Source organism: Dipodomys ordii, unplaced genomic scaffold, assembly GCF_000151885.1.
Source record: "Dipodomys ordii isolate 6190 unplaced genomic scaffold, Dord_2.0 Scaffold16, whole genome shotgun sequence".
Lineage (NCBI taxonomy): Eukaryota > Metazoa > Chordata > Mammalia > Rodentia > Heteromyidae > Dipodomys > Dipodomys ordii.
In genome coordinates this window covers 5442995-5468997 of record NW_012267232.1, presented here as the reverse complement: position 1 = coordinate 5468997, position 26003 = coordinate 5442995, and the positions used below count along the sequence as shown (strand labels likewise).

At 40.1% G+C, this 26003-nt stretch overlaps 1 protein-coding gene across 3 annotated transcripts in view; it reads right to left on the bottom strand.

Moving 5' to 3' along the window:
- Positions 1 to 26003, bottom strand: part of Trim9 (tripartite motif containing 9) — a 113579-nt gene that overhangs the window by 7779 nt on the left and 79797 nt on the right. For 2 of the 3 annotated variants that reach the window (XM_013012249.1, XM_013012250.1), the window contains exons 6-7: positions 17985 to 18142; positions 14827 to 14965 (exon numbers count right to left, since the gene is read on the bottom strand). In XM_013012249.1, coding sequence (XP_012867703.1) covers positions 14827 to 14965; positions 17985 to 18142 — 297 coding nt within the window. Of the gene's footprint in view, positions 1 to 12800; positions 13138 to 14826; positions 14966 to 17984; positions 18143 to 26003 lie in introns of those variants that run through there. The other variant, XM_013012251.1, reaches the window with a different exon arrangement.

The window sequence follows — 26003 nt, the reverse complement described above, 5'->3', positions numbered from 1 at the left end:
CTGACGCGTACTGTACTGGATGACTTAAAAGGGCTTTAAAAGAATTGACAGCACAACTTATTATAAAAGAAGACTGAATTAAAAACAACACTGAAAGCTTATGACCTTACTTTGGCTAGCTAATTTGATTTTGGGATGAATGCCCATGCAAGAGACTCATTTTCTCCCAACTCATGACTACTTTTATGTCACATTAATCTATATTGTTGAGTTAGAGAATAATACAGAACACTCAGAGTTTTAAAACTCAATTTCGTATCCAGCATTTGAAATAAATTTGCATGTAGCATGTGAATAGGGCTTTTAACTTTTTTACATGAACCATACCTTCTGCAAGTCTTTGTTTCTGAAACAAATGTTCCGAAACCTTTGTACTACTTTTAACACAGCATCATACATGGAAGATTTCAATGATACAACTAAAGCAGTGATATTAAATATACCCATCAAATACCCCCCAGACCCACATTTCATTTTATTCTTGAGACAATATACATTACAAAGACTGTAACAATAGTTCAGTACATTAGACACAAGTGAAGAGTTCCATAACAAAGCATGTGGGAGAGCCAGTAGTGCACAGAAAAACAATAACAGAAAAGCACAAAGGAAAATGTCATTGTCAAGAGAGCTTGAAGTCCCTGCATCCCTTTTTGCACTGTCATGCGGTGGCCTTCTTCATTCCAGGATGTGGGATGAGCCAAAAAAATAAAAGAAAAACCAAAAGAAACCTTGGGAAATGGGTAATGTGCATTGCATGTATCCATGATTATAATATAGTCCTGAAGAGATCAAATAGGTGTGCAACTCAGATATTTGAAGAGCTACATTTGAAGCTAGACAGAGCTTACTGTGACTACCACAGGTCTAGCTTCCCTGAAATTAGCCCCGGGTCCTGTCACAACCAGCTTGACTGTGAGAAACTTTCTGAGGCTGAACCATTTGATGACAGGATCTTTAGGCATTCAGCATCAGGAATGAAAGATTTCTAATTCAGCTAGCAGTGGTCCTTGCCCTTGATTGACCATGAGCCCCAGATCCTACCAGTAAGTGCAGGCTTTTGCAGAAAAATACCTCCAACTTTCTGCCCTCAAGTTTGCCTGCTCTGTAGGATGCATTCTGCTGTTGATGTGCTTTCACTTTTATTTTATCAAAAAGATCTCTTGAGTCTATGTTTAATCAGACCACTCCAGGCTGGATGCACTGATCCAGTCTCCCAGACACCGCTGGTTTCCTGGATACAGAGGGTTGCAAACCTCTAAACTACTGCGATAGCCTCTGCTTAGCCGGTGCCTGTGCCGTGCTGTGCCACTGAATGTGATGACAGAGCAAGTTACCCAAGGTGGTACCAGCTTTGTGCAAAAAAGAACAACTTTGCTCATCACTTTCCAGTGCTATTACAGATGGACCACAGCTCCATGGTGGGTCCTCACACCACACAAACAAGAACACCACAAAGCTCCATCATCCCAAAGCTCCTCACACTGGAAGCAGGCCACAGACACAGAGACCAGCTGATCCCCCTCACCACGCACATGAATGGCAAGAACAAAACATGAGTTTCAGAGAGAGATGCCTTCAAGGCACAGAGATGGAGAGGAAAAGTCTGACAGCTCAGCTCACCGGGTGCATTGAGAGACTGTAAAGAAGAATGCAAGCTCAGCTGGTGGGGTGAGGATCGGAAATCAAAGTAGGATCTCCCGGGGAAGCTGGGTTGTAGATTAAGGGTGGAGGAGAAAGGACTCATTCTACGGAGCGGCAATCTTTCCGAAGGCACTGGAAAAGGGAGGGTCTGTTCTTCTGAATCTGTGTCTAAATGTAAGATCAATGCAAACTAGAGATCAGAAATCTGCTACCTTTCCATGCCCAGTTCCCCAACACCTCCTGACCAGTGCATTCATACAAAGCCTCATCTGCCCACATGGCCATTGGTAGGCATTAGCAAAACTAAGGTATCCAGGGGCTGGCAAGGAATTCTTACCAGGTCAGGCCCCAACACCAAAGGACACTTCCAACATCACAGGCAATCATTGTTTTCATTCTCCTTCCAAATTTTTTTGATAGCAAAGTGTTTTTTTTTTAAAAAAAAGATTTCTTTTAATTAAATGAAATATTTTGAGTTGATTTTAGAGGTAAATTTGATCCAGTATGACCAAGAAGAAATTAATACTTTATCAGCATCAGCTACTTCAGAAAGGATTATTCATTTAACAATATTCTCTAAAAGGATTCTATTTAGGAAATGATTTATTTTACAAATGGTTCCATATTTCCCCTTCCTTGGCAAATAAGTTTATTTTCCTTTGATGGATGATTTTTTTTATATCAGCAACTCAAGATTTCATCTTTTAATAGAGAAGAGACATGGCATTGGCCTACAAAGAAGGCGCTGGGAAAATAATCCGAGACTGCGCCTTACCTTTGTTCTGAATTATGATCAGACTCTAGGGATATCTTCTCAGGTGCTCTAATAATAAACAGACTGTGAGCAGCGAGAAGGTACATTGGTATAAAGTATCTAATTCTTTTCATCTAATTCTTGACATGGAGATCATTATTATATCAGAGAAAGAACTTATTAATTACTTAATTATCTTTTTTCTTTGTCAAACAATAGCTGGTTCATGCAGTATTTTGGGTCTTTCATCAATAGGGGCCTTCTTAAAACTCAGTTTAAATAGAAGTAGTTCAGGAACTTTAGTTAGCATAATAGATAATGTTTCATGTCCTAAACCCCCAAGGAGCTTTCTTTCCATTGAAAAATAATTCAGTTTTGGTAGGAATTGTTGGCAATATTTTTCTGGCTTGAGTTTGTTAGTAGCTCTTCATCATCATATATTCTTCTCCTATCAAAATGGGACTCTGTGTATTTCAAACAAAATATAAGCAGAGTGCACGCGTGTGTGACAACACAATCCTATTTGAAGAGCTGAGGAAAAGGGCTTTGGAAAATTTTAATATGGCCAAGAAGCACCCTCATTTTTATTCCTGAACTCACAATATTAGAGTTAGCTTTTCAGACTTTGGACTTATCCTTGGGGGTATTTTTTTTTCTCTAACTATAAGCCAGATGTTGAACAAAAGGAATTTCTATTTATGAAGTTAAGGCTTTACATTCCCAATAGTAATGGAATGAAATTTTCTACCTAAACTTCATATTGTTTGGATGACTTGGCATGTATGACTGTCTCTTAGCATAGATATAGTCATATCCAACCATCAAAAATTATTAATGTCACGATCAACTTGAGGGGGAAATTAACCTCTTTGTTTTAATGGGAAAACTTGAAATACGATGACATGGGTTTCTTTTAAAAAGAGAAGGTATTTACAACTGTAGTTACCTTAACAAACACTTTTATTAACAAGAAACTTACTTGATTTCACCAGAACTGATAATCATCTCATTTTACTAAAATACTCATTGCTTTGAAAATTAAGGAAAAGGATATATGTTGCAAGATGAATTTCAGAGCAAATCATTGGAAATCCCATGAAAAGATGTGTACTGAACCCAGGATTTGAGAATGAGAGCCAATTGTGTAACAAGTTGTACTCACCTTTCTATTTTCAGCACCAGGAAGAACTCAGAGTTGGTAATAACACCACTTTGAGGCCTAGAGACTGGTAATGATAGGGAGCCATAGGTCTACCACGGCTCCATAGGATCAGTAAGTTGGCACTAAAATGGCATTGTTCTTCCTATCCTTTCATGCGGACCCATTGTTTACTGGTAACCCAAATTTTCTATGACTTCTTTTATTCTTGAACCCTATGCTCTCTACTCAGGCAAACATTCAATATTCCTATCACCCAATGATTCCACCTTTGTTCCTAAGTTTTTCTTTACTTATTTTTTCTCTACTTATTCCATCTCATTGTCTCATTCCAGTTTAGCTCTTATCCATTTTTTTCTAAGCAGTATTTTTTTTTTTTTTGGTTGGTCATGGGGCCTGAACTCTAGGCTGGGCACTGTCCCTCAGCTCTTCAGCTCAAGGCTAGTGCTCTACCACTTAAACCATAGCACCATTTCTGTTTTTTTTTCTGCTTATGTGATATTGAGGAATCAACCCAGGGCCTCATGCATGCAAGGCAAGCACTCTACCAACTGAGCTACCTTCCCAGCCCCTCTAAGCAGTTCTTTATAAAACCAAATAACAACAAAAAAAAAACCCAACCAAACAAACAAAAAACAAACTCTAACTTACCATGAGAACATTCTAAATAAATTAGAGAACACTTTCCAGCAACTAGACTAGACAATTCTCCCTTCATATCACTCTCTATGATCACGTGCTACAAGTGTAGATAGTCAGCTGTCTCCAGGTCATCTGAGCTGCTTCTTAGGATCTTAAGTTACAAAAGTCTTAGAGGGAAGCCATGATCTCAATAACATCTGTAGTTATTGTCTGTAGTCATTGCTTATGTTGGTTCCCTTGGGGAACTCCAGTCACTAGGCAGTGTTACTGTCTGGGGCTACCTGTAATAGATTGTAAGAATCTGAGGTCAGAAACCAAATCCCTTATTATCTCCCATTTTCTGGGCTAAACAGAGTCTATTTCTACAATTTTCTATTTCAACCATTCTCCTTCACTGAACTAGTCGTGTCATTGTGAACACACGGAGACATGAACCAAAAACAATATGACAATATTGAGAATAGCCACTTCTTGGTTTAGCCAAATAATACCTACGTTCATATGGAACATAAGCTAGACTAGACTATGTAGCCTAGTACATATTCTGTGTTACAGTCAAGGAACATAAGAAGAAAGGTATATCCCTACTCTTCATCAAGGAATGTAAGAAGAAGGCATATCCCTCTTCTTAATCTTCCCTTTATTTATTATTTGTGTGTAGGTGTGTGTGTGTGTGTTTTGATAGTAAGGCTTGAACTCAGGCCTCATGCCCTTGGTGGGCAGTTTTTGCTCATGGCTGGTGTTCTACTACTAGAGCCACATTTCTACTTCAGGCTTTTGCTGGGTAGTTGGAAATAAAAGTAGCTAAGATTTGTCTGCTCAGGCTGGCTTCAAATCTTGATCCTTAGATCTCAGCTTTGTGAGTAACTAAGATTATAAGAATAAACCCTGATACCTAGCTTCCCTTTATTTTTCTTTTGTAGTGCTAAGCTTTGGATTCAAGGCTTCCCTACCACTTGGGTGACACCTTGTCTTCAGCCCTTAATTCAGAGAAAGCATGTCATTCATTCATTTATTATTTTGGCGGGGCTTGAACTCTGGGCTTGGGCGCTGTCCTTGCGCTCTTCAGCTCAAGGGGAGTGCTCTACCACTTGAGCCACAGCACCACTTCCATATCAGTCATTTATATCCTATTAGTCAGAAGAAAGGGGAATGAGATTCATTTTTCTGGCATACATGATAAGAAACTATGTTTCAGTCCACAGCTGATGTCCATGGTAAAGACAAGAAGCTCTTTAATAGATGGCTATTATCTCATTGTATTTCACCACACGAGTGAATACTGCCTACTTGAGCCTTGCTGAGCTAAAGCAGGTTATTATAAAAGAGCAATGGAGTGGACATATTCAGGAGTGGCTAAACATGGAGACTCCATACATGTTTATGACTTTAGGATAGAGACTATGTTCATAAAGCAAATAAATCTGTTAAAATATGTTTTCCATGTATTCTGTCAATGACTCATTTTTAAAAAAATAATATTATTTGGATTATTATTATTTTTTGGGTCCAGTGGTGGGGCCTGAACTCTGGGCCTGGGCGCTGTCCCTCAGCTCTTCAGCTCAAGGCTAGCGCTCTACCACTTGAGCTACAGCGCCACTTCTGGCTTTTTTCTTTTTGCTTATGTGGTGCTGAGGAATCGAACCCAGGGCCTCAGGCATGCAAGGCAAGCGCTCTACCACTGAGCCACCTTCCCAGCCCCAATGACTGTCATTTTCTTCTTGCTCTTTCCAGGACTTCATTCCCTTAGCTTGTGGCAGAGGCCTCTGCTTGAAAGAAGCACTCAAGAATTATCAAAGCAGGCTGTGAGTAGTGGTTTATGCCTTTAATCTCAGCTACTCAGGAGGTAGAAATTGGGAGGATTGTGGTTTGAGGATAGCCTAGGCAAAAAGTTAGTAAGGCCCCGTTATCAACCAACAAGTCAGGCATGCTGCTTTACAAGCGTGATCCCAACTCCTTGGTAGCTAGCAGATTCAAGCTCTGAGGCTAGCCCTGGACATAAACATGAAACTACCTGAAAAATAAAAGTAAAAAAGGAGCAGATGTCATGGCTCATGTGGTAGAATGCCTACCTAGTAAGAATGGGGCCAGAAAAAAGAGTTAGCAAAGGCAGATCCACTGGAGGACTGTATGACTCATCACTGACTTTTGGGTTCATGGAGAAAAAGGGAATATCTTGATGGTATACTATGGCTCATTGTATATTTCTTTCATTTGTTCATTAGCTGACACTATATTTGATAAGCACTGTGTGAGGATTGAGCAGTTGGGTTACATGAATAATCAGGGGGAAACGTGTCATTTATTGTTCTTTTGTTGTTGTTGTTGTTGTTGGTCATAGGGTTGCACTCAGAGCCTGGGCTCTTTCCCTCAGCTTTTTGGTCAAGGCTAGCACTCTCCTACTTTAAGATACAGCACCATCTGTAGTTTTTGGTGGTTAATTGGAGGTAAGAGTCTCATAGGCTTTCCTGTCCCAGGGTGGGCGCTGATCCTTGATCCTCAGATTTCAGCTCGTGAGTAGCTAGGATTACAGGAGAAACCCACCAGCGTCCAGCTGTCATTTATTATGGATTAGATTATATATTTCTCATGATGGCACTTTGACCAACATGTAGAGCATGCTAAACATTTTTTATCCGCAACATGATAATTATTATAATCTTTGAGGTGTTATGTTGGGGACTAGAAGAGGAAAAGCAAAAGGATGGAAGTTTTTTATGATAATGTACACGAATCCAACTTCCTCTGACCCTTGGTGGAAGTCCTGGGTGTCTTTCCTGTCCGGCAGTAAACAGCCTCATAACTGAGCAGCCCAGAGGCCCTCATCCAATAAGTGGACTGCATTTTAGAGCAGAGTAAAGCAAAGTATGTCACTGAGAACTGTACAGTGGTGTTAAAGATAAGTTTCAGTTCCTTATCAGCCAGCTGTAACATAATATGCTTTTGTTGGGGATTTTAAAATAGACAAAGAAATGAATGAAGAGAGAGGCTCAGAATTCTTAAATGATCTAATAAGAAGCCAAAGTCACAATTATGTTCAACTGGTACATAATTTATAACAACAAGTGGTATTTTAAGCTTTCTTAAGTGTGGCATTAATTATAGTGGAGAAGTAAGACACAAATCTGTTTTGAAAACCTCATCTTAAGAAGAATGAAATAGCCCTTCCCACCCTGGGACAGCTACACATTTCATCACCAAGTCCTTTGCTCCAATTTAGAACACTGTGGCATTATTTATAAGCAACTATAATCAAAAGAACTGAAATTTCCCTGTATTTTAATTAGACACACAAGCTTCCAAAGGATTAAACTGCTCCACTGAATGTCAACTGCTATGTACAAGTCCCAGAACCAAAAAAAGTTTTGGATCCAATTCAGTCTTATGGAGAAATTTAACAAATTCTTGGGATATCATACATGCTGTCAAAATTAAAAGAAGTCAGGGACTGGTGGCTCATGCCTGTAATTCTAGCTACTCAGGAAGCTGAGATCTGAGGATTGAGGTTCAGAGCCAGCCCCAGCACAAAAGTCCCCATAAGACAGCGCCCAGGCCCTGAGTTCAAGTCCCACAACTGACAAAAAAGAAAAAAGAAAAGAAAAGAAGGAAGTATTTTTCTCTTATGGGCTGTGAAATCAATCAGGATTTCTCTCACTTTGCATATTATAAAATTTACTCAAATTTGGTCAGGTATGATTTACTGACCTTGAGGATTTTGTTCTAAATGCATCTCCTTCTAACTAAAAAAAGTTTTTGAAGAGGTCCTGGTGCTCTGGATTAGGAAAAGCAAAGTGTAGACCTAGAGAAAATATCTTTAATGGCCCATATACTTTCCTTATATAATCCTTTATCTATTGTTTTTTATTAGGGTTCAAATTTTCAGAATCCTAGGCAGAACTTTTAGATTTACTAAGGCCCTTGGAGGGCCCCTCTTCTTCCCAGTTGAGATCTAGAAATCCAGAAAGCTTCTGTGAATAAATAGCTCTGTGGCTTAAACCCAAACAGGTCTCCAAGTCCAGATTGCGTCTGGAGTAGCTTTGAAGGACCTCAAAGATGTAGATCTGATGATATTCCCATCCCTGCAGGCCAAGACCATTCATGGCAGCACTTGGGGAGAAGAAGCCTCTCTGGGAGAGCTGCTGGCCTAGGGATGGGCAGGAGAGGTGGAGGAAGCACAAAGCCCTGGAGATGCACGGGAGCTGCAGAGGGGCTTGCATATAATGGTGGCTATGACAGCCACTCCCTCATTTTCTTCCTGAAGCAGGGATGTGATTCTTTTTGACAAGTCTAACATGACTCAATGAAAGCATTAGAGTCCTACTTCTGGCCCTCTAGATACTCACATACGGTGGCTACATACTGTCATACTGTGGCTTGGATTTGACAGGATGCTTTTAGACACAATGCAGGTGGACTTAGGCCCATTTTCCCTCTCTTTCCTTTGCTTAAATACAAATGGCCATTACGCGAGTGCACTCACTGTGCTGGGTGTTGAAGGTTAAAAGAACTGAATTGGAAATGCTACATAACCTCTCAGAAGCTCAGCTTCTCTACACAAGGAGTAAGATAGTAATAACTTCATAGGGTGTGGCAGATAGAAAAATGGCCCACCAAAAATGTCCACATCTGAAATGCAGTTATGCCTAAATTAAGGCTCCTGAGACAAGGAGTGTGTCTGGCTAAGCAGAGGCACTAAAATAATCCTTATATAAGAAAGGCTGAGGGTGTGGTCAGGAAGATAGTGCTGGCAATTATGCTAGAGGAAACAGTCATGAGCCATGAAAGGCAGATGGTTTTAGAAGCTGCAGAAGGGAAGACAAAAATGCCCAAAGGGGTACAGTCCTGCGGATATCTTATTTTTTTAGCCCACTAGGATATTGAGTTCTGGAACTTGAAGATAATAACTGTGCATTGTTTAAGGCACTACATTTGTGATGATTTGTTACAGTGGAAATAGAAGACTAATAACACATACTGTGAACCTGGAATAATGCAACTACAGAGTACAGGAGGGATTTATACATTTGCATTGGGCGCAGAGATGTAGTCTGCTGTCTATTTTGCTGTCTTAGGGAGGACAATTTTTTTTGTGTAGGACCTTCTAGTAAAATATGAATGGATAGATTTCATGATTGCTCTGCTGAATTTCAACATCCAAGAAGTATCTGCTGTCCTTCATATGGCTGTCTTCTTTTTTTTTTTTGTTTGTTTGTCGGTTGTGGGGCTTGAACTCTGGACTTGGGCACTGTCCGTGTGCTCTTCAGTTCAAGGCAAGTGCTCTACTGCTTGAGCTACAGCACCACTTCCACTTTTCTAATGGTTTATTGGAGTCTCATGGAGTTTCCTTCCCGGGCTGGCTTTGAACCGTGATCCTCAGATCTCAGCCTCCTGAGTAGCTAGGATTACAGGCGTGAGCCCTGGTGCCCGGCATGGCTGTTCTTAATTGAATCTTTTGATGGGAAATGAAGAAAGTTCTCAGTGACTTGACACAAAATGAAGCAGAGTTTAATGTAATAATTTTCAGAGGGAAGTGTACCAGGGGATTCCATAAAGCCTTCTGAATATATTCAACTGAGGAGTGTGGAGTACATACTGGTTTTAAATGCATTTGATGTAAACCTTCCTAAAATGTGCATTTTCTCTCTCAACATATTTTCTTTTTGCTTATGTGGTGCTGAGGAATTGAACCCAGGGCCTCAAGCATGCAAGGCAAGGACTCTACCACTGAGCCACCTTCCCAGCCCCTCTCTCAACATATTTTTTTATAGTATGCTTCCTTCTTTTTTATGTGTCCTATCTTAGTGTTTAGAAGTTATCTTTCTTGCTCAATGTACTAGTAGTATTTTTTTTTTTTGGTGATAATACTAGAGCTTTGAACTCAGGTCCTTGTGCTGAGTTGTGCATTCTGTCACTGGAGCCATTGAGCCCTGTTTGTTTTAAGTTAATTCTTAGAGACTTATGTTTATCCAGGCCAGGATGGCCTGCAATCCTACTTCCCCTGTAGTTGGTACCATGAGTGCACCATCACCTCGCCCAGGTTATTGATTGAAATGGTTCTTGCTAACTTTTTGCTGGGTTAGTCTTGAACTACAATCATCTTCATCTCTACGTCTTTTGATTTTAGCAAGTGGGTCAATGAGCTCAGTGGACCTGCAGTTCATAAAATAAGAATGAGCATGGACTTTGTATTCCTACCTTCCCAACAGGAAATTAATTGTTCTTACTTTGCTGCTGCAAGACGGCAATCTAGATTGTCAGGTAGTTTTCTTATTTCTAGAGAGGTAAATGGTACTATAGTTTTCCGGTGATATGATCAAGGTGTCATTAAGTTTGGGCAAGAGGAGCAGTAAGGCCCCAGATTCTAAATCAAATGTTGTGCTTATTCCTGTGACCTGGGCCCAGCTTAGTTGCCTAACCTAATTGAAGCAATCAATAAAAAAGTTTAGACTCTTTTCTTGTAGTATAAGCTCAAGGCAGATTTTTGAAGTTTTTGCCTTGTCTGTTTGGATGTCTCTCTTCCCTACTTCCTCTGGGAAGTCTTCCTTCCCTATTAGATGTCAATTTCTTGGGTCATTTGTTGCAAATTACTTCATGTAGCTATTAGAATAGTCTATGGAAATATAAAGTAAAATTCTTCTAGAAACAATTTTATTTTTACAAGAGTCTGCCCATTGACCAAAATTAAACATTTAGCTGGGCACTGTTGGCTCATGTCTATAATCCTAACTATTCAAGAGACTGAAATCTAAAGATGATGGTTCAAAGCCAGCCAGGGCAAGAAAGTCTGTGAGCCTTTTATCTCCAATTAACCACCAAAAAGCCAGAAGTAGAGCTGTGGCTTAAGTGCCTGGAGCAAAAAAGCTCAGGGACAGCATCCAGGCTCTGAGTTTAAGCCCCAGAACCAGCATACATACACAAAAAAATTAAGCCCTTGATAGAATTAAGGTGATATACCACAATGGTTCACAAACTGGTGGTGGACAATCTATCTGGAAAACATTTTGGAATCCAGGACTTCCGAAATATTCAGACCCTCTAGTCTAGTATCTACTTCAAAGAATCTGTCCAAAGAAAAGAATCTTTTTACATAGAGAAGAGCATGTCTTGTGTAGTGGTTGAAATCCTCCATCTTCTGCTTTCCCTGAGGACTGGTGGGAGATCACCTCTGCTGGGAGCCAGTGGGGGAAGCAACCCTTTGGCTTTGAGGGCTGAGAAGAGTGGCATCTCAGGAACCTTTTCTCTTATCCAGTAAATTGAACCTTCGATATATTACCTTTGCTCTAGTTCATGTCTCTCTAGATTAAAAAAAAAGTACCTTCTGTTTAAATAGGCAGAAATGTACTAGGGAAAAATAAACAGGAAATACCCTACCCTGTTCTCAGCCTTGTGTCATTATTTTTGGTGGGAGTAAAGTCTGTCATGCAGAATGAGCCTCAGCACACTGTGTTAAGAAGTCCTCGTTACATAATGTTCACAGCAGACTCTCTTACAGATGCGTTCCAAGGCTGGGACATGGCTGTAAATGACTACTCCATGAATTACTTTAAAACTATGTAAATCAAGTTTGCGGGCTTTATTTTAAAATTTACGAAAATTCTTAATGACTTAACAGTTATATTTCTCCTCAATTTAGGAGAAACTTGGTTGTGATCTAGGACCAGCTTTATCTCTATGGATATTGTAGACACCCTCCCAGGAATGTGTTTTCAGAGAACTAACCAAACTCGAACTCATGTAATAATGTAGCTTCCTTTCTTTTTCTCTTATTTATTTCCATTGAAATAAGTAAGTTTTGCTTGTTTTCCTGATTAATCAGTTTCCTATAAACCACGCCTTCCTTTCATCTTTTGTTCACATGCCCACCAGTGTTTGTAGGTACCTAGCTAATTATGTGCTTACTTGTTTTAGGTCTGGCTGCCTTTCTCACCTGTAAGCTCCACAGACCAGAGGAGTATCTGTTCAACACTCTTGCCTATACATTAGCACAGGGAGCAACAGCAAGCACTGCTCAATAAATAGACAAGACAGATCAATGTGCTTTTGAGGGAAAAGGATTCCAATCCATAATATGTCCATTCAGTCTCTTCTGTGTAATGTTACCTTTAGCTAGCAGAACACTTTCTGATGGTTCAGAGTATTAGTGATAAGTGATTTAAACTTCAGACTAAATGCACGAATTAAGTTAGACTTGCTATAAAGCCTATGATACAGACTTCATGACCTAGAAAGGAGCTCCTTATTGCTACGAAGAATGTGAAAGACTTATAGTACAAAGTCAAAATGAAATTCCCCCAATACTGACGAAGAAACAACATTTTAAAAGTGAGCTTTCCAAGAACTGTAAGAAACAACATCTTTAAAGTGAGCTTTCCAAGAACTGTAAGAAATAACACAAATAAAATATCACTATAATGAACTTATCAGAAATCTATGATAGGACTTTTCTCATCGATTTGAAAAAAAAACAAATAGAGTTATAAATATTTACTACTATAGGCTTTTTCTATAACAGAGGGATCAAATCTTTGTCAAAATAAATATTATTAGCTTGCTTTCTAAGTCTCCTTAGAAAGAGGGAGAAACAAATAGAACAAACCAAAGTTAAGGAGAAAGTATGTGTGCGAACTTTATTTCATCATGAGAAAATCACTTCTGTGCAGTAACAGAGAATACTGGTATCTACATGATGATAAGTGTTTGTTTTGTATTCCGATACATACCTTATATTTGTACACAACATATAAAATCCAAGGAGGAATTGAACGTCTACAGTACAGTTTCTTTGTTGATAGAGAACTTGTTCCATTAGTTTCATTTGGAAAATGACCCCCCAATTCTGTGACTGTGATACCAAGGATCGCAGTTTCAAATCCTGTAATTTGTTGTTAGACACCATAATCTTATGAACATGGAAAGAAACTTAAGAAATTACATCCTCCTATAGGACGAAAGGAGCGACAGAAGCACTCAGAATGCTATGCTAATAACTGACTTTAGTGAAATAGTTATGATTTCTCTAATATATTATGAATAGAGATGGTTTTCCTATAGGTCTGATGACATATATTAGCAACACTGTTGCACGGTATCTCTGCTGGCATGCACTGAACTTTTCAATCTGACCACCTTGTGCACAAGTGGAAAATGAGGCCATTGCCATTGTGACTTCTGCATTGGTTCTGGGGAGAAAAACAAACAAACAAACAAAACCTTGGGACAGTTCTTGCCTTTTAGCATGGTATTTTGGGAAAAGAAGCAACTGCTCTCAAACTGATAGGTCACCAGGGAGAGAAGTTGCTAAAATGATAATTAGGGGATAAATTCTAGCTACCATGCTACTGCAGTCTAAATGAGAATACATCATATGGGCATTTTCCCTTCAACAAATACTTCTCTTTGAACAGTATCATTCAGACTTACAACTCCCAAAGCACTGTTCTTCACAGGTCAGAGCCTGCCCCCTTGCTGTAGAATTCAAAGTTGTGCTTGTTTTTAACCATGTGGACCATTTTAGGGGTGACTGACACATGCTGAAGCTTGTAGAAAGTGGGAAACCCCACCACAATTCTTCTAGCTAACATCTTGAGAAACAAAACAAAACAAAACAAAAAACCCACCAAATCAACATACTTAGTTGTGCAGAGGTAAGTTCCAGAGAATGGCAATGGGGTGGGAGGTGATTTTTATGATTAAAGTGATACCCCAGAGTCTCAAAATGGTTTGGCACCAGTCACAAATACCTCTAGATAGGTTTAATATTATTAATAGCATGTGTTGTAATTGCTCTTAAGATGAAAATGTTAGACGCCTCAGAGGTTATACTTGGCCATCAAATTCAGGCCTCTCCCCTGAGGGGGATTATTTTTCTTTGATGACAAAAATATTTACAGATAGCCAAGGAGCAAATGTCCTCTAGAGATTAACCTTGTGCAGTGGCCTTAGGCAACCTAACCACTACTGGAGGGACTGGCAAAGATGTAAATGGCGAGGTATTGTGGAGTTGCTTGTCTTTTCCTGTTTGATGCCCACAGGAAGTCTCAGTCCTAGTGCCGAAGGCCTGGGCTTTGGGTAGGAAGTGGTATCAGTCCATGCTGGTTAAGCCAAGAGTGGCCAGCAAGGCCCTCTATGAAATGGCTCTAGCACCCCATGCCCACTGGAAACACATTCAGTCATACAAATACACAGCTGGAAAGAACCTAGGTCCCCCACCCCACAGAAACAAGCAAGCACTACAAAGAAATTGAGAATCATCTGGGCAAAACTGGCAAGTGATGTGGATTGGTGGAGAATGGGAGCCTGCTCTAGAGCCTAGATACATCGTCTTATAACCAGGGCCTCATTCAGGCCTTCAGTTTCAGCTTCTTCAACTGGAGCTTATTTAGTGTTATCAAAGGAAGCCGACGGCCCAAGCCATTGGAACTGTCGATGTGGAATCTTTGGTTTGCTCACATCCACATCCCATGAGCTCTCTAAAGGCAGGAGAGGAACAGCGGCTCGGTGGCCGAGTGCAGAGCAAGTCATGGAAACGCTTGAGGAATGTGGGCAGTGGTGGGGTTACCTCCGAGCTGCCAGCCACGTTAGATGCCACGCAGTTCTCGCTCTGAGGGATACTGCTGAAGGGCCTTACCCTCAGACGTCTGCAGGACCAGGGTCTTGCTGTATGGGCTGACTCCTGTTTTGTTGAAGGCCTTGACTCGAGCATTGTATGTGCTGTTGAAATGAAGACCATCCACCGTACACATTGTTTCTTTTCCAACATATACTTCCTGGGATCAACAAACAACAGGATGCCATTTAATATGAACACTTGTGATGAGTGAGGAAAGGCAGGGATGTTGACTGGTTAGGAACTGGAGCTTTGCATCATCAGCCTGATGTGGATTTGAATCTTGTGAAATTCTGGGCTTTTAACCTTGTCTTATTAAAGCCTCGGTTATCCAAGCATAAAATAGACAGGAATGCCCACCTCGTTGGGCATTGGTATAGGAGTATATAAGGGAATAGGTGCAGACTGATTGGCACAGAACCCTTCATTTCACAAGGACTAGGCAGTTTAATGAATGATATTTGTTAGCAGTGAGGAATTATAAAATTAAATTAGAGATGGGAGTGGTGATGTATGCCAGTAATCCCAACATTTGCAGAAGAGACTAGAGTTTGAGGCCAGTCTGGGCTACGTAACAATATCTTGCCTCAAAAAGTGAAAAACAACAACAGAAAGCTCTCAAAACAATTTGCATATTTATGGCTAGGGCCATGCTTATTCCTATTAATTTGGTATTTCTATAGTATGTTCCTGCTGAGTTTTCCACTCATCAGTGTGATTTGTAAAAGCCATGTTTGAAACATGAGCACATGAAGTGAGCTCTATGCTGTGTTTATATACTGGTGGCTTCAGAAACAGTTTTCACAAAGACTCAAAAGCCATAAGGGTATAGGTTTTCATCACAGTACAGAGAGGAGGAAGCTTGGCATTTAAAAGGCTTTATAAGAAATCCTCGCATAATGTATCGTTAGCACAGGTTAGGCTTTTGCTTCCTGCTCCAGCAGTACATGTTGAAAAATTATGCTGATGTAATAAGTGAATATACTTTACATTCAAATCACAGCCTTAAAATGACAACTCTCTGGTATGCTACTAAGAAGACTGGGCTCTTGGACTGTCCATCAATTCATTAGTACTCCAGCAGTTACAACAATCTGAAATGTTACGTCCCTCACTGAGTGCTTCGCAAATTTTATGTGCATATGAGTCACCTGTGAATCTCATTAAAATGCAGTTTTGATCTGGTAGGTCTTTGGGATAGGCTCTGAAATTCTGCATTTTTAATGTTATAAGAAGAAGTGGAAACAGTGACTGCATTTTAGTAATAAGGCAAGATATAACCTGAAGCCTCTTCCTGGGGTCTTAAAGTCATTTCCCCATTAAAGGTCACATCTTATGGCAGTCTGTGAGTAAGAGGAAGTGACTGGATATGAGCACCATGACTTGATAGCAAGGGATCAGGGAACTCAATGGCTTATTAATGTTATTGGGCTTAAAAAATAAGGAGGAGGGGGGATAGGAAGGAGGAGGAGCCACGTGATACTAAGATACTAATATCTAAGAAAGAACACTGGAATGTAGGAAAAACAAAGCTAAGGGGGCTGGGAAGGTGGCTCAGTGGTAGAACGCTTGCCTTGTATGCATGAGGCCCTGGGTTCGATTCCTCAGCACCACATAAGCAAAAAAAGAAAAAAAAGAAAAAAGCCAGAAGCGGCGCTGTGGCTCAAGTGGCAGAGCCCTAGCCTTGAGCTGAAGAGCTGAGGCCAGAGTTCTGCCCAGGCCCAGAGTTCAGGGCCCAGGACCAGACCTCCCCCCGCAAAAAAAAAGAAAAACAAAGCTAAGTTGTCAAAGAAAATTATACGTTTATTTTAAAGCGAGTTTCAGAGTACAGAAATGGAAAATTCTATACAGGTGGAAATCGGGGCCTGAGCCTTTGATGAGAAATGTGTGTGGAAAAAATGGACTTGGGAGGTGTCTGCATCTGGGTTGGTGAGGAGGCAGGAGGAACATATGGCCTCAGGACTATAAGAGATGGAGACTATTCCCAGGATGATTTCATGAATAGACAGATTATTACAGAGAGAGAGAGAAGTGGGAAGGTAGAAGGAATGGGAGAGGGAGAAAAACACAATACCAAAGATATAAACTGAAATGAAACCTAAGACCCTTAATTTGGAAAAGCAGAAAATTGGATTTTTCCCTGCCTATTAGTGAATGCATATGTAAGAAAAGGATTCCCTACTAAACAGGTGAGCCTTTGCTCTTGAGGACAGTTGAGGAAGACATAGATCTTGCTTCAAAGTGTTTAAACCTAGTGCTTGACAGGCTTTGATCTTGCAAGCTAGAGGCCCAAGTTTGACCATGGATGGCCAGAACAAATCCTTATCCTTGGAGCTTAAGGTATGGAGGGGCTGTATGAATTCCTTTTCATCAGTGCAGAGACTGGTCTCAGAACTCAGAAAGGCTAATATGTTTGGGGGTCACAAGCAAGGATTCTCCCAGGGAAGAAGACTCAGACAAGACTGAGATGGAGCAGGTTCAAAACAAGGCGGGAGGAAATAACAGGTGCATGGTATGTGCATGGACCAGATGCAGACATGTGCAGATAGGTAGTCACACACAGATCATCAACCTGCAGGCAGCATGGCCATGTCTCACCAAAAAGATGCTCGTCTTATTTTCAAAAGGGATATCCTGGGATGAGGACTCTGTTTCTTTGAGGAGGTAATGATCTGCTAACACTAGCTCTGTTTGGTTAGAGGGCCAGAAGTAACAGCACTCTGCAACAAAAGTTTCAAAACCGAAGGGCTATAATAGGAGAGCATGCCAAGTACAAGGAATACAACCCAAAATAATGATTTATGGTATTACTAGCAATAAATAAAAATGTTAATAATAATAATAGCTACTACAGGCAGGTTGTTGTTTACCAGGTAGCATGTTAAAAGTTTTATATGGATTACCTAATGGACTTTTAGCAACCAGATGTGACATACATGTTATAGGTCTTCTGCTTTCTGCAAATGAGGATCTGAGGCTAAAAGAGGTGAGAACGGGCCAGGCCACACAGCTAAACTATTTCTCTGGAAGTTCTGGCTGTTTTAGAGACTCTTTCATCATTAATGAAATCAGAAGGCAGGCCTCAGTTTTAGGGCAGGCAGTCTTGCCAGGGTGGCTCAAGAAAGATGATGAAGCAAGGCCTGGGACTTCATGGTAAATTAACAAGATAGTTTACCTACCCGGAACTGACCACCACTGCCATCATCCAACTCTAGAATGTATCCATCAGCTGGCACTGTAGACAGGGGGGGCTGTTTCCAGGACAGTGTGGCGCTGTTGTTGTGGGTACAACACTCCTCCAGCTGTAGGATGGGGGTTGCTGGAACTGGAGAGGAAGCTAAACAGAAATTATAGTTATTCTGACTTCTGTCAAGCTGCAAACATTTCAGTATCTTGAAATGATAAACACCCCTGATAAACAATGGTTAGAAGGAGCCAATCTCAGGGTGGGTAGAATGATCTTCCCTGGGTTTCCAGGGATAGGGTGAGTTCCTGAAGTACTGTGAGACCTTATCCTAAGCTCACAGTGCCACTTGCCACCTTAATTGTGTGGCTAGAAGTATAGGAATATCCACAGAACTCTGATTTTATACCTTTCCCCATGTGCATGGAAGACATCACCCCTCAAGGAAAGATGTTACATGCAAGGCAAGCGCTCTACCACTGAGCCACATATGTATCTTAATGTTTTTTTCTTTCATGCATGTGTGTCTAATGCACTTATAAGATTATCTCTTTGTTGCTTGGTATGTCCCTCCCCCACAGTATAACTCCTGCTTTCACTATATTTGATGTCAGTATAACTTGAGGAGGAGATGGGGAAAAACCAGTTGTTTAAAGATACAGGTGGACCTGTTGCAACAATGAGAAGTACAAGTTGTCATGTCCAAAATGAGCTTTACAACATTGGTGTGGGGAGGGGGGGGAAGGGGGGAAGGAGAAAGATTGGGATTGGGGGGGAGGGGGGAGGCTGGGAAGGGATGTGAAGGGTAAACAAAAGGAGGAGGCTGCAATGCTTGGTAAGAAATGTACGCATTATCCTGCCCATGTAATTGTAACCCCTCTGTACAGTATCTTCACTAATAAAATAAAAATAAATAAATATATAAAAAAGGGAAAGATGTTACATGGGGACTAGATTTCCAGCCCAGCTCATTAAAGCCTATTTACTTCATAACATGGTAAACTGGTGCGAATGAATCTACCACAAATTTCAAAAGCTGAAATCTCAGAGTTTTTTTTTTTTTTTTTGGTCAGTCGTGGGGCTTGAACTCTGGGCCTGGGTGCTGTCCCTCAGCACTTCAGCTCAAGGCAAGCACTCTACCACTTGAGCCACAGCACCACTCTGGTTTTCTAGTGGTTAATTGGAGATAAGTCTCACAGGCTTTCCTGCTCGGGCTGGCTTTAAACCGTGATCCTCAAATCTCAGCCTCCTGAGTAGCTACGATTACAGGCGTGAGCCACAAGTGCCTGGCTTTGAAATCTCAGTTTATAAACTGCAGACTACCTATTCTGAGAAGACCTCTGAAACCACTCCACAATAACAATAGTGAGGTTTTGAAATCTGGAGCCAAGTGACTTAAGCAGCCATCTCCCCACCTCGAAGTTTCTGAGGAACCTGATTTTATACTTGGGAAACAGCACAAGGTGAAGACCACTTGTTTGTTTTGGATATAGAACACCTGACTTTGAGCCTAGACATTAGTACAGGATAGAACAAGATAGAACAGGCAGATCCACAGGTTTTCACAGCCAGGTGGGAATCTGTCATGGTTTTGCTAGTTACAATCCCCAACCTCCACATTTTATGCTGAGCTTTTAAAAAAATATTTCAACTGCCAAGTCACTGAACCTTCATATACCCAGACATAGAGATATTGGTTGAGAAATAGTCCCTGTTCTTCACGTATGCACTCAGTATATGTAGCTGAGCACAGTGTTTCTATTAACTGTTAAATTATGTATTTTCTAGTACCAAAACATGGATTTATTTTTTATAGCATTTTAGTAACAAGAGAGAACAGCTTGGATCATATTCAGGGGCAGTGAGATGAACAAATGTTAATCATGGAACACCTGGTAGATTGTCCCAGAATTAGACTCTATGTGTCAGCCGTGCATTGAGCTAAACCTGCTCTTGTCAGCAACCCCAACCAAGAAGATATTTGATTTAACAGCAGTTCAGCAAACAAGGTTTATGGTATGTAACCTAGAAAACAAAAGCAATGACCACAACACAGGAGATAATGGACAAAGAGCAAGTCATTCATATTATACTTAAGAAAAGAGTGTAATACATTATAATAAAACCATGTTTCACTTTTAAAATCAAGCATAAGTAAGTCAGCTTTAGTGTTAAGGTCATTGGAAGTAGACAGTTTAATGAGGGAAGCTGTCTTTCAATGGCACAGGGTTTGGATGAAATCTTCATAGAGGCCTGTGTTTTTTGCAACCTCCAGGTCCCAGAACATTGGGTTTGGAGGAAAAGGATATTAAATGCATTGTCTTGTTCACTAAAATAAACTCTAGGACTAGACAGAAAGAGGGAGAAACATAACATACTCTTCTGACATAGATGTTAGGCAAGGAGCTAGGAAATCTGATGGCTGGGAATGATGGAGGTTGATAAAAATCATATCCTGGCCAGCTGATATTATGAACAGAATGACTCATGACATATAACAGAGTCTTGCTGATCCATATCCTCTGTCATCCTTTGGTAAATAAAAAGTCCCAATCTGACCATCTAAGGCCCAAAACTCCCCTGTCAGATGTGTGAGAGGAATTGATACATGAGCCAATCTGTAGGAGTTAACCCAGTGTCCAGGAATGGCCTTCCTCATAGATCTCAATCAAACCTTGAGACCTTGGAACCCTTAAGGCAGTTACTCATTCTTGAGCCTTCCGACTACCTCTGTCTAGAGAGTGCCCTTTCACTTTGTTTTGCCTTCATAAGCTTGTTCCGGCTGAAATTCCTCTGTCCTTGAACTCTTTTTCTGATTAAGATCAAGGACCTTCTGCCACTAGACTTGGTTTGACCCAGAAGCTCTTCTGATGATTCTAATGAACACCCACAGAAACAGGATCAAACAGGAGTTGTAACTGTAGGGCTAACACTAAGTTGTTGAAAGTTTCCTTGACAAGAGAACACATTTGGTCATATTTGCTGTGGAAATAAAACATGACAAAGTCTAAGCAAATCATTCCTTGAAAGGCTTGCAAAGACATGAACAATCCTCCCTGGTGAATTTGTTTTGAACTGTTCTTATTAGTTAGAGCCTACCTTACAAACAATTCCTTGAGACCGTCTTATTAGTCCATATTAGTTTTTCTTTTTCCCTTCATTCTTGTTTCAAGCAAATTTACATTTCATTAATTATAAGATCAAAAAATAAGATCACAAGATGATTTCACTTGAGTCATATAAATGCTTGCAATGTCTTTGGTAAGAAACTCAAAGTTCCCTGTCAGATGTTGGTATAATTAAAAGATTAATTGAAACACATAATGTCACAGGTAATTAAAATATTGGAACTTCACTTATCTGAAGTCCTCAGTGGATGTACTGTAAAAGAATAAAGAGGGCTGGGAAGGTGGCTCAGTGGTAGAACGCTTGCCTTGCATGCATGAGGCCCTGGGTTCGATTCCTCAGTACCACATAAGCAAAAAGAAAAAAAAGCTGGAAGTGGTGCTGTGGCTCAAGTGGCAGAGCGCTAGCCTTGAGCTGAAGAGCTGAGGGACAGCGCCCAGGCCCAGAGTTCAGGCCCCACGACTGGACCCCCCCAAAAAAATAAATAAATAAAAAAAATAAAGAGATCAAGAAAAAAATATAACCTCTCACTTAATTTTCAGACTTAATATTGTCTCAGATTTAAACAAATAAGAAAATAAACCAAAAAGCAGGAGAGGACAGGAGGAGAGAAGTTATTCAGAATGTTTGTATGTTTCTAAATCTATTTTTTCATGTGCCAAGAATTGCTTTTTTTCCCCTATTTATCTTTTCTTTTTTAATCCCAAAATGATGTTATCTATAAAAGAGAAATGTGACAAAACCACAGTCTCATTAGCAAAGGGTAAGACTGACATGTGAAACATCAACTTTATAGTAAGAGTTATTTCCTTATTTTATTAGGTATAAAAATCAATGACCTACAAAACATCCAAAGAAGTATCAAGTTAACTAGTGTTATTATGCTTTGGAAGTGGCTGGCCCCACAGTTCCTGGGCTGATATCTAAGACTGAAAATTCGATTCTCCCCCCCCCCCAGTCCTGAGGCTTAAACTCAGGGCCTGAGCTTGTCCCTGAGCTTCTTTGGCTCAAGGCTAGCACTCTACCGCTTGAGCCATAGTGCCACTTCTGGCTTTTTTGGTGTATGTGGTTCTGAGGAATGGCACCTAGGGCTTTGTGCATGCTAGGCAAGCACTCTACCACTAAACCACATTCCTAGCCCCAAGTGTTACATTTTATTGAAGCATCCGTCACTAGCCAATCACAGCTTGATCTTTCAATGCTCAGTCCCTGTCACCTTTCTTTTTTCCCTAACATCCAGCTTCTCCAAAATTTAATATTAGCATTTTTTTTTATCTTGTAAAAACTTCAAGCTGAAGATTTTCTGGGATGGCAGCCATGTTCACTGGCCTTCGTGAACAGGTTGGTGTAGCTGCCAATATTTTCAAATGTTTTAATGTTAGAAGGTTGCTGCATGTCAATGTACAGTTCACATTTTCCTTTCTAATGCTCCAGGTTGAGAAGAGCTGCAGCCCTTCAGAATTCCTCTGTGAATGAACACTAGTATGGGAGGCCAGGGAAAGGAGAAGCATGCCTCCAGATCTTTGCATGGAGCGTCAATCCTAAGCCAGGCTTTGTGAGCCCTTGGCCCAGCACCACTCTGCAGGGTAGAAAGCTTACATGTTTAAGACACTGAATTTTCACGACAACCCCACGTAGTAAGTACTTTCTGTATCTCTGGTTTGTAGTTGAGGAAATGGAAATCCAAAGAAGCTTCACGTCTGGACATTTGAAAGTATTGGCAGAAAAAAAAAAAGAAACAAGTAGAAAACAAAGATGCCTGGGAAGGAAAAATCTAGGTTATAAAAAAAAAATCAAGGTAAACGTTGCCTAGTGACAGGAGTGTCAATAATATCTAAAGCTCAGTCATAGACATCAGCCAGGAATTGTAGTGCTAGCCACTTCCAAACCATAGCAGATGACAGATTAATTTGAAATTACTTTGGATTTCTTGTAGATCATTTCTTTTATACTTAGTAAGATAAAATAGGGTACATGACACCCTCTACAGCAGCAGGGTTGGGACCTGGTCTGTGTGCTTGCCACTGCATTAAGGCTCTTCTCCAGTGTGGTGCCTGACAATAATGTGCTGAAGGCAAGCCTCCAGGCCTCATTCTGGAAGCTTCTTCCTGTTTCCTATAATGTGAAAAACAAGTGAGTGATATTAGTGAAATAGTTCATCTTCAGAGCTATAGTGTATGCATCTGCATGTTATTTACTGGATGATTTTTACTGCACCCTCTCTGAAAGCTCCTCTGTAGACTGTCATTCGTCTCTATTTAGGCTGGACAATAGGAATGGCATTTAGATTTACTTCAGGCCATTCCTGGAAGGCCATCACTGGCCCACTGTGAATGATGAACATCAACCTATGTTCTGAAGACAACTTCCTTACATGAACAGATTATGTGTGCATGCATGTTCACCCATATCTCGCAGCTCCTTTGCTAGTATTTATAAGAATATCTAGTTTATGACCTTGGTACAAAATGCTCTTGTATTCAAGATGAGTTAATGAAGATAAATTTGCCCTTAGGGGTGGGTATACAAGAATAGAGGCACTTAAAGAAATTAATAGCCATTTGGTCCAGTGCTAAAAAGGGTTGGTGAAGTTTTAGGTTGTGTTGCCCTGGCTCAACATGAACATGCTGACACTAGATATTAGCACTACAACTCATATTTGGGATATTCTGTGAACTTACTTATACACAATCCTAGGGTAATATTCTTCTGGGAGGATATAGATATCTGAATTCTTGGTAAACTAGGAATTGACTTAAAATTCCCTCCTTAAGCTGGAGAGAAGAGTTGACAATATCAACTTAGAATTAAGGGGAAAATTTTAAATTACTTTGTAACAAAGCCAGAAGATAATTTCATATGTTGTTTTCTATTTAAAAAGAAAGGTTAAGAGTAGTTCTCTCTCTCTCTCTCTCTCTCTTCTGGGGGTTGAGGCCTGGGTGCTATCCCTGAGCTTTTATGCTCATTAGTACTCTACCACTCGAGGCAAAGTTCTACTTCCATTGCTTAATTAGACATAAGAGTATCATAGACTTTTCTGTCAGGATGGCTTCAAACCACAATCCTTAGGTCTCAGCCTCCTGAGTAGCTAGGATTACAGGTGGTGTGAGCCATCAGTATATCCAGCTATATAAAGATTTCCTAGTCAAGATATAGCCAGAAAACATGCCATTAAAGTTTAGGGTTATTAGAATAAAGAAAGTACCAATATTCTCCAGATAGCTCTCACTTGTTGGGGGTGATAGAGATCAGAAAGAACAGACCAGTTAAACCCTTAGTTAGTAGGAGAATAACTTTAGACTCTTGAAAAAAGAGTAGCTAACCTAAACAGAAATATGTAGAAACCAACAGCTGACCTGTCTTTTTTAGTTTCAACAATAAAAACAACAAGAATAAAAAAAAGCTTGATAGTTTTTGAGTAAACCAGTAAACATACTTCTTTAAATGTATCTGTTAAGCAATTTTGAAAATATTTTAACTTTATACTCTAATTCACTTTGGACAATTAGAAAACATATAAAATTACCTTTATAGTTACATTCAAGTGGCCAGATTTCAATTAGCAGCATTCCAAATGCTACTTAATTTTGGCCATTTGTACAGATTTAGGGTGCAGTTCATTGGGATATTTTTTACTGACAGATTGGGAAAGTGTAGTTCATTAAACTAAGAATGAGAAAAGTCACACTGTACTAGGACAACTGTATATGTGCTAACAGATACTATAGAGGCCAGTAGGAAATTTCAAACTACAGCCAATCAAGTCTATTGTACCATGACCTTTGGCTTTTTCTTTCCATCACAAGCAGGACAGGTAAAAATTATGCCGAGTCCAAGGAGGACTGGGCTCTCACTGAATTAATTAAACTTAATGAGCCCAAAGCAAAACACATAAATTAACAATGAAGAGTGATAATAAGCAGAAGTAAATTATATTAAGATGAAGTGTTAAACTGAAAATAGATTAATCTACTCTCATACCAAATGGTCTGTTTTATGAACTTCATAAATACTTGTGCTGGATATTCTGTGTTCCAGGTTGAGTTGTTGCTGTGAAAATGTTCTGCATTTTGATCTTTAGAGTATTTGGCATTCTTTGCTATATGTATAGACTTTAACAGCCTGAACACATAGCTGCGTTCACTCTTACCTTCTGTGTCAAGTGGCCCAACAACAGTGCTTTAGAAATGTGTCTGTGGTGCCAGCGGGCACATGGACCAGCAGTCCTTATATCAGTTGAATAGCCTGCTCTTTCAAATATAACTGGTGCCATCCTGCCAACTGGCCTGGACTTCACCATGCTTAAATGGACAGAACTCTGAAGGGCAATGAATGTAGCAGATGGGGAGCTCAGTCAGCTGATCAAAGCATTTCAAAGCCCTTAGGCCCCTGCCCTCCGACTGCCCTCTTCTGCTTCCTTACCAGGGCTAATTAGGTTAGCTCATTTTTCTCTTTTCTATCAAGTCTTTATATGTTTCCTTCTTTTTGTTACATATTTCTTCCTCCAAGTTACTTGTAACTTGATTATATTTAATTGCAAAACTTGGAGACTAAAATAAGGATTTCCTGGGACTCTAAATTCTATGAGGGATGGATTTAAATATTAGGTTAGTGTATAGGTGTGAAGGAAAAAAATTTTAAACAGTATTAAGTGTGCTAAAGGAGTTAAGGATGCAAAAGGAATTCCCATTAAGAGATACACATTAAGTATACAAAAGGAATTATTTTTATTAAGTGTATAGAAGGAATTCCCAGGAAGAGCTACATAGGATGGCCCTAGTTTCACAGAATAAACTAGAAGGTGTATGAGTGTGTTCTTGAATTAATTTTCTGTGTGTGAATCCAGGCCTTGCCACTCACTAGCTGTGTGAGCCTCAGGCAGGTAGTT